General features: G+C 29.2%; 1 protein-coding gene across 1 annotated transcript in view; it reads right to left on the bottom strand.

The window, feature by feature from the left end:
- Positions 1-10,180, bottom strand: part of LOC105458691 (aminopeptidase N-like) — a gene marked incomplete at its 5' end in the record, with an annotated part of 14,381 nt that extends 4,201 nt beyond the window's left edge. Inside the window, 18 exon segments of the mRNA XM_011704180.1 lie at positions 7-366; positions 859-1,097; positions 1,329-1,812; positions 2,162-2,258; positions 2,261-2,313; positions 2,659-2,760; positions 3,142-3,252; positions 3,507-3,631; positions 3,633-3,672; positions 4,295-4,374; positions 5,476-5,523; positions 5,525-5,700; positions 5,905-6,232; positions 7,266-7,448; positions 7,797-8,268; positions 8,363-8,518; positions 8,671-9,106; positions 10,122-10,180. Coding sequence (XP_011702482.1) covers positions 7-366; positions 859-1,097; positions 1,329-1,812; positions 2,162-2,258; positions 2,261-2,313; positions 2,659-2,760; positions 3,142-3,252; positions 3,507-3,631; positions 3,633-3,672; positions 4,295-4,374; positions 5,476-5,523; positions 5,525-5,700; positions 5,905-6,232; positions 7,266-7,448; positions 7,797-8,268; positions 8,363-8,518; positions 8,671-9,106; positions 10,122-10,180 — 3,549 coding nt within the window.
- Between the last annotated feature and the right edge of the window lie 4,767 nt (positions 10,181-14,947).

Here is a 14,947-nt window from a genome sequence, read left to right on the forward strand (position 1 = left end):
GATTGCTGCGTGTTGAAAATTAAAAGTGATAAATCTGGCGATTTTTCTCTTTCTATTTTTTTTTCTGTCATCCAAAACATCGGAGTCGTATTAGAGAATTCTGAACTATTCTCAACTGATGCCCACGTAATTGGGATGTGCCAAATAGTATTATCATAATTATTCCATTTATCAAAGAAGAAACGTTCTTGTTCTATAACTATTGTATTTTCTGTAACAGAGACATGAATGACTGGATAGCCAGGTTGAGTGGTCCATGTGTCTAAACTAACTTTGACATCGTGTTTCAATGTTTGATATCCTTTTTTATTTATTTTTAGTTGAAAGGATGCATACAGGTCTTCTGGTGTGGCAACGTTGAACTTCCTAATTATAAATAAGAAAATGATTAATTCTTTTTTCTAAGAAAAGTGTCCGTTTACAAAATAAAATTTTGATTCGTCGTATTTCAAGCATTGAACGATATTTTCACGCATTTGTCAATAGATAGCTATATATAATATATCTGCCACAGAAAGTTTTTCTTTTATTTGCATTGATTTATTATGATTTATTTGTCTCTTTGATAAAATTAATTATACTTATACATATATTAAAAAACATTTAGCTAATTTAAAATTTTTTATTTCATATAATAAATACGTTAATTTGACAGTTTCTATGCAAATAATTAGAAATATACTAATATTATTTATATTTTATAATTGTTAAATAAAATATTTATAGTTATATTAATCTGTTAAAATATGTAACAGTTCATTCAATAAACATATAGTCCAAAACAATTATTAATTCAAATTAAAGAATTTTCTGTTATTAAAATAATGTTTGTAATAAAAAAACATTATTGCTACATACCCTTTATTAAGATAATCAATTAATGCATCATTGAACACATCGATTCCATATACTTTTTCGATCATTCTCAGTACGCTAGCACCTTTGGCATAAGTGATTGTATCGAATTTATTTTGAATTTCAGAAGGAATTGTAACATCGTGATTCATAGAATGTGTAATTTTTGAACTATCTGCTTTAAATGCAGAATGTATTTGGTCCACCACAAATTGCGATTCCAATGTCGTGTCATTAAATGTCTAAAATATAAATAATAAATTTATTTCATTATATACTAAAGTGCAGAAAGATGTGCAATGTGTATGTACAATATAGAAGATCTTTGGGTTTGTGTGAGTTGTGTAGAATAAAAAGTTCCTAAACTTTCTTCTTAATATAGAAAAATTTGTGATTAAAGATTTAAACATAATTTTTATAACGTAATTATAAATTGGCATTATATCATTGGGGTGTTTTACATAATTACGTACACGAGCGGTAGCATGATATTCGAAATATGTGGCAAATCCCTCGCTCAACCATAGATACTTCCACCACGCAGGACTGATCAAATTTCCGAACCACTGATGGGAGATCTCGTGAGCGATCATATTTCTGATATTGTGCTTGCTTGTGATTGGCGAGTGATTCTCATCGTATAAAATATTCGTTTCACTATATGTAAGAAGGCCCCAATTCTCCATTGCCTTTGATGAGAAATCAGGTATCGCAGCCACGAAGAGATTTGAAAGCGGATATTTCTGTTTATACGTATCGGCGAAGTATTTTACCAATGGAGACATTACGGATAGAGTATAATTGGTTTGATTGATGGCGTTGGGACGTGCGTACACAATGAATTTGATTTCATCTGTTTGTCTAAATTCAGACTCGAAATCGGAAACGATAAGTGTCACTAAGTACGTTGACATCAGCGCTGATTCATTGAATTCGTATATAACAGTACGATCATCGCTGCAACAATTTGTTAAGAAGTGATTTTAATTCGTTATGTTTCGACGGGATGTATAATAAAAACCATGTAATTTTGCTGTCACAATGCATTGATAACATACGCTCTGTTGTTAATACTGTATAAAAGTCATATGATGTTCAAAACAACATGATATTTAATCACATTTTTATAATCAAGATATATTAATATTAATATTGTCAGATTCTTCTTATTAAAAACAAATAATAATAACCATATAATAATTATAATATCAAAGTAAAATATATATGCAATTAATTAAAAATTTTGTGAGAAAGGGATCATTTAAATTGTTTTAAAGAAATATACTTAAATTTATATAATACATACGAGTTATTGATTATAAGCCCTTGATCCATATTACTGATGGCTTTGTAACTTCGCGGAACGATAACATCAATAAAGAATTTCGCTTTTATTGCTGGAAGCAAGGGAACATTTTTCTGGCACCAGTAGGTTTCATGTATGAGGTTGCAAGCCACCTAGTATATAAAACATTTTACATTTAATTTTTGATATAAAAATTTTAATTAAAAATAAAAAAGAACATAGATATAGAAATACTTTCTTTTTAAATTTAATTTTTTTTTAAACTAAATCTAAAATTTAAAATTTAAAATTAAATTATTGTTGAAGGATTATTGTAAATTATTGTAAAATAACTAATTATAATAAATGATAATCAATATATATACATTAATTTTTAGAAATTTTTCTCAGCATTTTTACAAAAATAAAAGTTCCTTAAAACAAAAAAGATATTTCAGAAAATATTTAATTCTAACTTATTTGACATAAATTGAGTGAATAATAATGTTCAACGTTACCTGGTTTCTCGATTGTCATTCACGTAAGAACTTTTGTAAAAGCCATGATGCTCTTTCGCATTCAAATGACCTGTATATATAATTTCGATTACCAATTTCGTTTAAGGGATTAGTTCTTTTGCAAGATATATCATGTAGAAGTCATATTCGTTTACAATCTTCGTTTTTAGAATGTTAACTCTTTCCTGATTGGCCGTCACATTCACTTCGTGATGTTTAATTTCTGATGAGTGCAAAATGATCTGACTTGTCGGTTGCATAACGTCAGCTTTGATCTCCACTCTTCCGTTGAATATAAAATCTTTCTTAAGATAAGACATAATGGAAATGAAATATCTTTTAGGTTTTATATTTGTTGTTAGGCGAAATTCTGACTTGTGGTATGCTTGTAGCCATTGAATTATAGACTTTGCACAGGAGTTATACCATTTCAATTCAAACTGAGCAGTCTTTAAGTAAAATTCCTAAATTGATTGAATTGACGTGAAATTGTGATTGGCTATGAGTTCTTTGAATTTGTTCACTAATTCGTCGGTAGAGAGATATATCGATTCTCTAGTGAGGATTGTGGCTATTGCGTTCCGTCCTCCGTAGCTACAAAGAAAGATAGCATATTTATAAATTAAAGTAGAAATGATCTTATACATCCGTCGATATCATTTAAATAATTCTTTATACTTCTCAAAAGAATTTGAAGAAATATATTTTAAGAGTTATGTATAATGCATATTAATATCTATACGTTAATGCATTATTAATATCTCGTATTTATTTACACAAATGGAATTCTTTTTGTGAATTTATATTAGTATATCGCATAATTACTGCATCATATGAAAACAGCTTACTAGTTTTCTATTTTTTCGTGATATTTTTGAACAAAATCAAAAACCAAATTGGCACCAAGCAGGCTAGAGTTGGCGCCCTTACAAACGGCGTCAAAAACGGTCATGCTGTCCTCTTTACGAATTCGAAACGTTAAATAGGTAATTGGTAATGGCATAAAGCAGATACCTACATAAAATAATAGTAATTAATTTCTAAATGGAACATTATATAGTACACATATATTTATTTGCTTGATATAGATATCCGCTATTTCCTTCGGAATTAAATATAAATTAATTATATATTAATATATTAATATATATATTAATTATATATTAATATATTAATATATATATTAATTATATTTTTTAATACAGGCCAAATTAGATATTAAAAATTGTTAAAAAATTTTAATTGCTTATATCACTCAAAATTAATGTAAATATTTTATTTGTAATTGTATATATCAACTGGTTAGAAAATGTTTAAACTGTTTCTGTGTGTGTGTGTGTGTGTGTGTGTGTGTGTGTGTGTGTGTGTGTGTGTGTGTGTGTGTGTGTGTGTGTGTGTGTGTGTGTGTGTGTGTGTGTGTGTGTGTGCGTTTGCGTGTGCGTGTGCGTGTGCGTGTGCGTGTGCGTGTGCGTGTGCGCGCGTGTGTGTGTGTGTGTGTGAATAGTCTACTCTCTACATATACTTATAATAAGTAATGTCATAATCTAAGTAATCATTTTGCTTGTAACAATAGTATGTACGTATATTAAGTGGTATAGCGATATTAATCATATTTTAGCATATATTTAATTCTTACTCTTCTAAGATGGTGGCATTTTGACTGCATCCTAATGCTTCAAGAATCACCATTTGGCCGCACCCACAAAATTTTTCAGTCTTCAGATGTTTCATGTCTTATGGCTACACAATAGGCTGTGGCCCTTTCGTTCGGCACGATACTGTCGAATATTAAACATTAGTTAAACTATAGTAAAATTATTTTAAAATAATTAAATCAATTTTTTTTTAAGATTGCACGTAAAAGACGGAATTAATATTTCAATTTTTATTTATATGACAGAGAGAAAATGTTCGAGTAGTAGTTACTAGTTCACCAGTCAAAATTATTTTATCGATATTGCACGAACACTGTGATAAGAATACGAAAAAGCGATCGCGAACAGTGGTTCCAGTTCACATAATTAAATCTTATCAATATTTTCGATAAAGTATTCAGTGATAATAATTGGGGATGTAAGAAAACATTTGAACGGTAGTTAGCCCAATTCACACAATCGAAACTATCTTATTGATTATAGAATAGATGATTTCAAAAAGTTTATATATTTCGTAATAATGCTAGAGGCTACTTCTGTAATGAATTTTATTCATATCCACGTACACTGTATGAAAATCGTGAAAAAATTCACTTGAAATCGAAACAGGAATACTTGTAGGTATATTCTTACCGGGCAGTAGCATTTGCTCTCCACTGTCTAAATTTCTCTTTGTAAATTGTTATACATTCGTTATCGTCGAATTTACAGAGCCACTTATTCACCTCTTGTCGTAGTAGAATCGTTAATATATCATTTTTGTTATCCTCATATCCTAACTTGATGTGTATATTAAGAGAAAGAACATATTTCTAGAAATATAAAATAAACAGCATTAAAAATTATGTACAACAAATTTATTATTTTTTATACATAAATTTATATAAATATTGTGAAATTTATTTAGTTTCTCTGAAATCTGTTCTTCAATAATTTTATAATAAATGTTAAAATAAAATATAATATAATAAATAAAATATTAATTGTAAATCACACCAAAAAATTTACATAATAAACAATGCGTATAGGATTTTTGTTGCAATTAAGTCTAATTTTTAAATTATATATAAATTTATTTCTTAAATGTAAATAACAAAAATAAATCTTAAAGAGAAAGTGTTCCTGTAAATCTCAAATTTAAATATTCGAAGCCGGTAAATGCTGCTTTAAAGGATAAATAATTCGTTTCCCTTTTAAGATAAAGAAATTTAAGATAAAAATCTATCGAGAACTGTATCGTAATTTTGATAGCCTGCTCTATCCAGATTTAACAGATTGTCTACAATGCCAGCTCTATTTAATACATGAATATCATCCAGATTACCGTTTTGCAAGTTATTAAAAATGTTTTGCCATCCGCGGTTGTTATAATTTACACGATAAAATTCTGTGCATAAAATTACTATTTTATTAGAATATATATATTTTTAAATAATTTTATGAAAATCTCTTAATTAGAAACAATATGATAATTAGCATACGATAATAGTACAACTGTCTAATGAAATAACGCTTATTAGATGTTGCTGTTTATATAAATAGTTCTTAAGTTATTCTTGTGTAATTAGAAATATTGTTATTTAATACGAACCCGATGATTGAACGTTAAATATTATCCATTCTTTTGAATCAACTTTGTCAGGAACGGTGTACCTTTCGGCAGACATCCAGTACTTCGGAATTGTGTTGTTAAAATCTGGTTTGCTTTGTGTAGTAAACGTGAGCGGGATAGACCAAGTGATATTCGTAGGACTCTCATAAAGATTCCTCAGAAGAGAGCGATTTTGAGAAATATTTATTACGCCGTTGTCATTAATGACGATTGTTACAACGGGATATTCGGCTTGTGTAGTCCAAGTATCCATTATGGTCTTTACATCAATTTTTAATCTTGGATCTACTGATTCCACTACTTGATCCTGTATTGCTTTCCATAAATCATCCGGATAGACCAATTTTTTATTTTACTAAAAGATATATATGTATAAGCTACAATACAAAATTAGAGAAAGAGATTTCACATTGTATAAATAAGATATTTTGTAATACAATTTCTCAGTCGCATCGAGAGAAAGAGATATGGATTTTGTATAAAAATATCAATGAATTAAAATGTCTTATTTATACAATGTGTAATCTCTTTTTCTAATTTTATATTCGTTGTTTTTCTAAATTACGTTGTTATCAAATTCTTAAATCCAATATTTTTTAACAAATTAAAAATTAATTATTTTTAAATTCCATTAAATACAGTTTACTGTAATATTTACTTGTTTTGTATGTAAGTGGGTAATGCGTCTTCGAAAAATTTGGTTCCGAATACGAGATTCATCATACGAACAATACTAGCTTCTTCAGGACAATCCTTAACTTCCACTTAAGGACAATCCACTTAATATACGTTCATACACACACGTACAGAAACGGTTTAAACTACTTTAATTTATAAATATGCTATCTTCCTTTGTAGCTACGGAGGACGGAACGCAATAGCCACAATCCTCACTAGAAAGTCGATATATCTCTCTACCGACGAATTAGTGAACAAATTCAAAGAACTCATAGCCAATCACAATTTCACGTCATTTCAATCAATTTAGGAATTTTACAGTTTGAATTGAAATGGTATAACTCCTGTGCAAAGTCTATAATTCAATGGCTACAAGCATACCACAAGTCAGAATTTCGCTTAATAACGAATATAAAACCTAAAAGATATGTCATTTCTATTATGTCTTATCTTAAGAAGAATTTTATATTCAATGGAAGAGTGGAGATCAAAGCTGACGTTATGCAACCGACAAGCCAGATCATTTTGCACTCATCAGAAATTAAACATCACGAAGTGAATGTGACGGCCAATCAGGAAAGAGTTAACATTCTAAAAACAAAGATTGTAAACGAATATGACTTCTACATGATATATCTTGCAAAAGAACTAATCCCTTAAACGAAATTGGTAATCGAAATTATATATTTGTTATGGGTAATATAATCTGTCTTTACTAATTCTCCGATTTGCGGTTTATGGGAATTCTCACGAGTCATCGGAGAAGAATATTTATCAATACTGTCTGCTACTAACGCTACTTGCTCTATCACAAATTGTTTTTTCATATTCCATGTTGTCTCGATCTATAACAAAACAAAAGTGTTACAAAGCAGGATTTATTAATTCAGATTTTGCAAAGATGTAAAAGAAATTGAAATAATTTTGTAAAAGTAAAAATTTTTAGGTACAATTTTTTAGATTTCTTAGTAATGCTGTAAACGTCAAAAGATAAATCAATCAACCATTTATTTTTAAAAATATAAATACAATATAATTATATGTTTATTGTTTAAAATTAAAAGTGTAAAAAAGTTTAATTATTTAGACTTAATATTTAATATACAAATTTTCTTTTATAAATTATATGTAGCTATATTTTAGCTATTTAATAATAGTCCAACAATAAATAAAATCCTAAATATTGCTCTTACCTCCGCAGCGCCGAAATATTCAAAGTACCTGGCGAATGCTTCGCTAAGCCACAGATAGTTCCATGATTCTGGTATTGTCAAATTCCCGAAATACTGATGTGTCAGCTTGTGTACGATCACGGAAGTCACTCTCTGCTGCGCTATCGCCGACGATTCTTTCTCATCGTACAGCACATCCCTCTCGCGATACGTCAATCCCGAATTTTCGATGCTTCCAGGTATAGCCACTATGTTCATATTAGGAAGTTCAATTTGATTGAACTTTTTCTTAAATAGCTCGATGGCTGTGGTGCCGATCTTCGAAGCGTATCGAGTCTGATTAATGGTAGATGGTTTGGACCATACTTTAAATTGAATTTCTCCAGAAGAAGTTGAATTTATAAAATCGAATTCCGAAATCACAAAGGCCACTAAGTAAGTAGGCATTGGAATGTTTTGCTTGAATTTATCACGGCTCCTGCCTTCCCAATTTCTTTAAAAAACAAATGTATTATAAATTCATTAAATCAAAAAAGCTGATTTGGGGGAAACTGCATATTAGTCAATATACGTATTTTGACACTTACATTGGAACAGTTATTAAAAATGGCATATTACTTATAATCCTATAATTGTCGTATCTTATTATATCGATACTGAATTTGGCTTTAAAACTTGGTTCATCGAAACACGGAAAGGCATGTCTCGCATATGTCGTTTGGAATTGTGTCGCAGCTAACCATCTAATTTTAAACAGACATTCGTATTAGAAAGCATCATTTACTGGAAATAATAATATTTATAACGTATTCTTATTTCTCTTATTGTGGTAAAATAAACTGTATTATTGTATTACTTAATCTGTTCGTTTAAATAAATTGTATTATTGTATTACTTGATCTGTTCCATTCCTGTTGTACCGTTCCTTTCAAAGTAGAAACTCCTATAAAATCCGACCGTATCGTCGGATAAATTTCCTTTCCATTCAAAGTAAATATGTATTAACTCATCCTTCGCTAAGGTTTCGAAGGTGCTGATAGTGTACATTTCAGTAATACTGTCATACGAAGTCGAACTAATGTTCCGACACCTTAATCCTTCATCAAGTAATGACCAAGTTGTTATTATTTCGATTTCGATACTGTTCCCAACATGAAGTGTAATATTGTTAGTTGCGTGTTCCTGTATCTGAATGACAATAATTCCGGAGCCAAAAAATGTATTATTATGTCTATATGGATTCAGTAGAAAATTATACCCAATGGGTTTAACATTTGTTGACAATCTATCGATGGTGTCGTTATTTTGTGAGGCATCCTGGTTTTGTGTACCTAAAGAATACGTCACATAAGTTATCTCAAAACTATATATGAAATAATATATTTAAAAGTAATATATTATAAAATTAGCAAAATTGACTGTATAAAGTACTTAATAATCTAATTGCATCAATTACAGATCATATGCATGCATAGATTCTTACGACAAATATGTAAAACTTTCTGTTACTGATGATATTTAATTCAATTTTATAACAACAAAATTTTATGTCTATAATCTTATAAAGTTAAGATTTATTTTATTAAACAAATATTGAAGAGAACTCACGTGATTTGTATAATGCCTAATTTTTATATTTAATACCAAGAATTTTATTATATTTAAAACGCTTATACATATAACACTAGTATTAAATATTTAAAATTATACACTTTTGCATTTTATACGAACCACACATCATAATTAACATATTATATATATATATATATATATATATATATATGTACATGTTTAATTAACTTATTTTTATGTAAATAATTTTTGATAGGTTAATTAATATAAAATAAATTTTTATGTCATATCATATATAATATAAATAGAATTACCATTATTAAAAGAAGACTTATTTGCTACGCTTTCGCTAAGTAATGAGATTAGGATGCAAAGTAACAAACCGTCCCGTAAAATCTTCATCTGAAAAGTGATTATATGATTATATGATTTTCAAACTGTATAAAAGGATTATATGCGTGAGCACATTTACATTTTTTAAATTTAATTAGCAATCGATCAATTACAACTTCATATTGTATCTCATTTAGATGCATTAGTTTGCTTTAATTTTATTTAGCGTTGAAAAGAGAGTATCAATTGATATAAAAGATTGAAATAGTTTTCGTGCGAAGATGATCCGTGCGTGTGCATATTAATAAATCAAACAAAAGTGTTGTCCATAATTTAACGCTTTCAAAATGTCTTGCAGGCAATATATCGTTAACACAACGCTCATGCTCTTTTAAAAATTCAAGAATTTTGATTATATGTTTGGAAGTTAATTGTACTTACCTTCACTAAAAGTTTCGTCACATTTATTCTGACTAGTGTGGCCCACTGCTATTCGCGATCTGTACAGTATTCCCGAAACAATTATCGCTCGAAAGATCCGCACACGTACTTATATACACCAGTACCGAGATTCTTAAATGTTTAATGACGATTGTCGGTATGAGAATCCCGGTACAGGCCTGTCTTTCTCTCTTTCTCTCTCTCTCTCTCTCTCTCTCTCTTTCTCTCTCTCTCTCTCTCTGTCTCGCTTGCTCAAGACGAAGTAGAGGTGGTAGTGTTTTCGACAGCTCGCAAGCCAAGATTTGAACAGGCCTGACGTATGTACACGCATATACCCGACAGAGCCTCGCAAAAACTGTAAACAGACATAAAAGCGGATTCGGTTAACGCAAAGAAATAAACCATGGAATAACGAGCCGCAATCGAATTCAATAAATTATATTTATTAAAATTCGTAAATTACGGCAATAAATACACTGAAGCAATCATACTGGATATTATACGCATCGAAATCTATCGTTAAACATTTCGGGGAAGCAAGACGGTGAATCTACCGAAAAGATACGTCACATTTGATCATTTGGCAAAAATATATTGCTTCAAAATAATTTAAATTCTTCGAGAAAGAGAGATCGAATGTCAGAGCAAGTTCTGGCGAAGGGGAGGTGATGCGTTACGATTTCGTAGAGAAAATAAAGAATGTGATAGCTGTCAATTGATACGAACAAACGTGTAAACGTTTATATACGCTGAGAAAAAGATATTACGTATGTTCTTGATATAAAATGCAATTTATACGCAATAAGTATACATAACAAAAATATGGAGATTGATAAATTTAATATACATATATTAATATTAACAAATTATTGAAATTTTAATAAAAGATAAAATATAATGAATTTTATATATTACGTATATAGACACCTGCTAATAGTGATATTGCAAATCATTATAAGAAATTATAACAAATTTCCGAATTAGACACATAATCATATTAAATATTTTATACATATGTATACATATATACATATGTATATATAGAAGTTAATTCTGATTAAATAATACACATATCCAGTAAACAAGAATGGATTAAAATATATTTAAAAAAATTCATTTCAATGTTCGCGAATGCGTATTTTTGAAAATCTGTATCCATTTCAATGCCCAATGCCTTTGTATTTGCATTTACAGGAATTGCATTAAGCACATTTTCTATGACATTCAGTAAAAAAAAATTAGCTTTAAAAAGTAAATCTTGAATACTTTAATTCAAAATTAATTCAAAATTCTGGATAGAAAATGCAGTTTTTTCAATCTAATTAAATTTAAAAAAAATTTTTCTGTGAAAATGAATGATGAATGTTATTCAATTAAAAATTATGACTGAGAAATGCATTATTTCAATCTGTCTAAATCCAAAATAAAATATATTATATTTGTATTATGAAAAAAATAATAAGATTAACGTTTATTTATAAATGTTACAGAGACTGCCAGCTAAATTTATATCAATAAATACATATATATATATAATTAATTACTTTCTTTATAGTGATTACAAATTAAACAAAGTATAACATTATTGTTGAATTTCTTCGATATAATAAGTGTAGAAATAACATAGCGACGAGACACGTTTACTTAAAAAAAAAAATTAATAATCTATATAGTAATTTCTTTCATATTATAAACTTTTATAAGTACAGTCGTTGCAGTAACTAGATTTATTTATTTTCATGGAAAGATAATTATGTTAAACACATTATGTTAAAGCCACAGCATCAAATAAGTATAGATTAAATTAGCCGTTTTGCAATAAAAACTTGTCACCATTAATTAATCGCACAATTTATTTTGTTTTTGTTCAAGACACATTTAACATCGCGGATTTTTAAATTCTAATAGAATAATATATGTAAACAGGTCCAGCGTTTTATGTATGGATTCTGTGGAGCATTCCACACCCGAAAAAATCCACACCCGACCACAGAGATTTAGCGGAGGCTATAATGGATGATGACATTGATAAATTATTAAATGAATTCTTAAGTAAAAATAATTATAGAGCATCCACGTTTTTGATTGTAAAAAATAAATAATTAAATCATAAATAGCCTATAATGCCTTTGCGAGCCAACACGGATGTTGACAGTTTATGCGATGCACAGTGGCTTGATATTGCAACAGTAAAAATTATTACACGCCAACATCCGTGTCGGCTCGTATTATTGGCTATTTATGATTATACATTATACGAGCCTCAATTTCTTCAAGTTAAATATAATTAAATGTTAAAAGAAAAAATGTGTGTACTGGAAAATTTTATCAACTATTGGAGGGAGTGGGGAAAAGGATTTTTTATCAGAAATTTCCACAGTATTCCACACCTAGAGTCGAGACAAATCGCCGTGCCTGTATGTAAGTAAATTAAGTAAATTACTGGTATCTCACATAGGCGCATGATATCCTACAAATCATTTTTTTTCTTATTTTACTTCTTACAAAATGCCGTAATTTTCCGATGTTCACATATCAATCAGTATATTATATAATTGCTCATAAAACGAGAAAGTTGCTCGCTCTGTGTAAAGGGAATAAAAGACTTAAAAGATACAAAAGCTTCGCACACAGTCATAGAAATTTAATATAATTTATGTTATACAAAAACTCGGCAGTATGATGTGTTAATTAATTTAAAAAAATGGGTTCTCTAACGGTTCCCGCAGTCCCACGTACGTAAAAGCAGGGACGGAGACTTAATTCCTTATAGAGGGTATGGAGCTTTCCACACCCAGAGATTCCGTGGGTATGGAATTCCACACCCTGAATTTGCGGTATTTAAAAAAAATTTTTTTTAAATAATTTTTTTAATGAGCTAGTTCTTGCGTGATATTGAGACAGAATTAAAAGAAAAATATTCATATTTGTAAAGAAAAAATATGAGAAGAAATTAAATATTGAAGTAGAAATATATTTCGACATACAACAGAAGCAGAGAGAAGCATAGGTGCCTACAAATAAGAATATTTTCAAGTATAATCGGTCTATTATACATATACATATGTGTATCACACGGACACGAGAACTTATATCATTGCGCTTGCGCAAACTAACAGGCCAATCAAATTTAGGTAAATCTTTACCTCGTCGCGCCGTCCCGCAGTGGCTTCCCCCCGCAACTCTATGATTCCTATGTCCATTTCTCACGCATCTCTTCTCAGCGATGGATTTTCATTCCGGTCTAATTGCGATCTTTTTGATCATTGATGTGGCATCCGTCCGATCTACCGGTAGGAAAATTTGCAATTATCGTTTCAAGTGTTATTCATTGCCGTGGACTCACTATGTAAATTATTTTGCGTTGTTAAATATCGTTATTGTTGCGTTACTGTTGTGGTGATTGTTATTTACAATTGTGAATGTTATTACATAATGCAAAGAAAATTCGTGCATATTTAAAAACGTTTATAAAGAATGGATACAACGGACAATATTGATATTCGCATTATTATGAATATACATATAGTTTCTAAATTCTCTGAGTCCGTTATTTTTTAGTTCTCTCAAAATCTTTTCATGCTACAATTTTTATGTAAGCAAAATTAAATTCTAAGAATTGTGTTGAAAATAAATATATAAAAAAGCAAATATTATGTGGAGATATATAATATATGCTTAAGAAAATGTGTGTGTTGATGTGTAAAGGAAGCAATATATATACGTACAATTATATTTATAATACCTATATGTACAGGGAGTCCGGAACTCAATAGTAAAGCGCGGCTCGTGGGCAGGTAAAGTTGGCTAAATTCAATCGAAAAGTTCCCATTTTGCGATCTTCGTAATAGTTATCGAGATATTAATTATAAAAAAAAATTATACATAATGGCCAAGTTTTTGCTTTACTATAATCCCATTGGTCATTTTAGTCACTTTAAGTCCGTTTTGCGAAACTTAAAATTATTTGGAAAGACAATGGCATTAAACTTTTGCTGCATATAATTTTAGATGGTTTAAATAGTTTATTAAAAACATATTTTTAATTTGGAATAAAATATTTTTGTTTTATGTCTAATCAAATATTTGGCAATTTGTATAATCTCATATTTGTTTTTGAATAACTTTTATTTGTTAAAATAATATTTTTGTTTTAGAAAAAGTGTAATGTACAATACTTTTTTTATATATTTGGCGTAAATTTTTTTTTAATGATTAGTATAACTATTGCGAAGATCGCAAAATGGTAGAGAACTTTTCGGTTTAGATTATCCCACTCTACCTGCCCACAAGCGCTTTACTATTGAATACCGGACACCCTGTATATATAAATATTTGTAAAAACATCTATCTTTGTAAATTTGGCTTTGTATACACACATATTTAGGTGTATTTTTAGATAATGGTTCTCCGAAGAAAAAAAGGCACTCAAACGAAATTCTACTCAATTCGGACATTACAACCGATCTTGTTCTTCAATAGTTCAGAAATCCCAATATCCAAAACAATTTTTTTTTACAATGGTTAAACAATGAAAATAAATTCTTGTTAAATGCCTTTGTATCACAAGCTTCCAGTATAGCCTTTCATAAGAATATTTCTTATGATTTTCCTATAATAATAATAATAATTAAGAATCCTACCTTGAACTCTATTAGAACCAATTGGGTTAACATAGAATTATAAGTTGATATAGGATCTGCTAGTTCATCAATACCTGTTACACAAACACACACCTCCACCATACAATCATACATCATTAACTTTTTATTATACTTTTTCTTATCTTCCAAACTTACGCTCACCATATTTCGGAAGAGCACACG

The sequence above is a fragment of the Wasmannia auropunctata genome, unplaced genomic scaffold, assembly GCF_000956235.1.
Source record: "Wasmannia auropunctata unplaced genomic scaffold, wasmannia.A_1.0 LD334386.1, whole genome shotgun sequence".
Taxonomy (NCBI): Eukaryota; Metazoa; Arthropoda; class Insecta; order Hymenoptera; family Formicidae; genus Wasmannia; species Wasmannia auropunctata.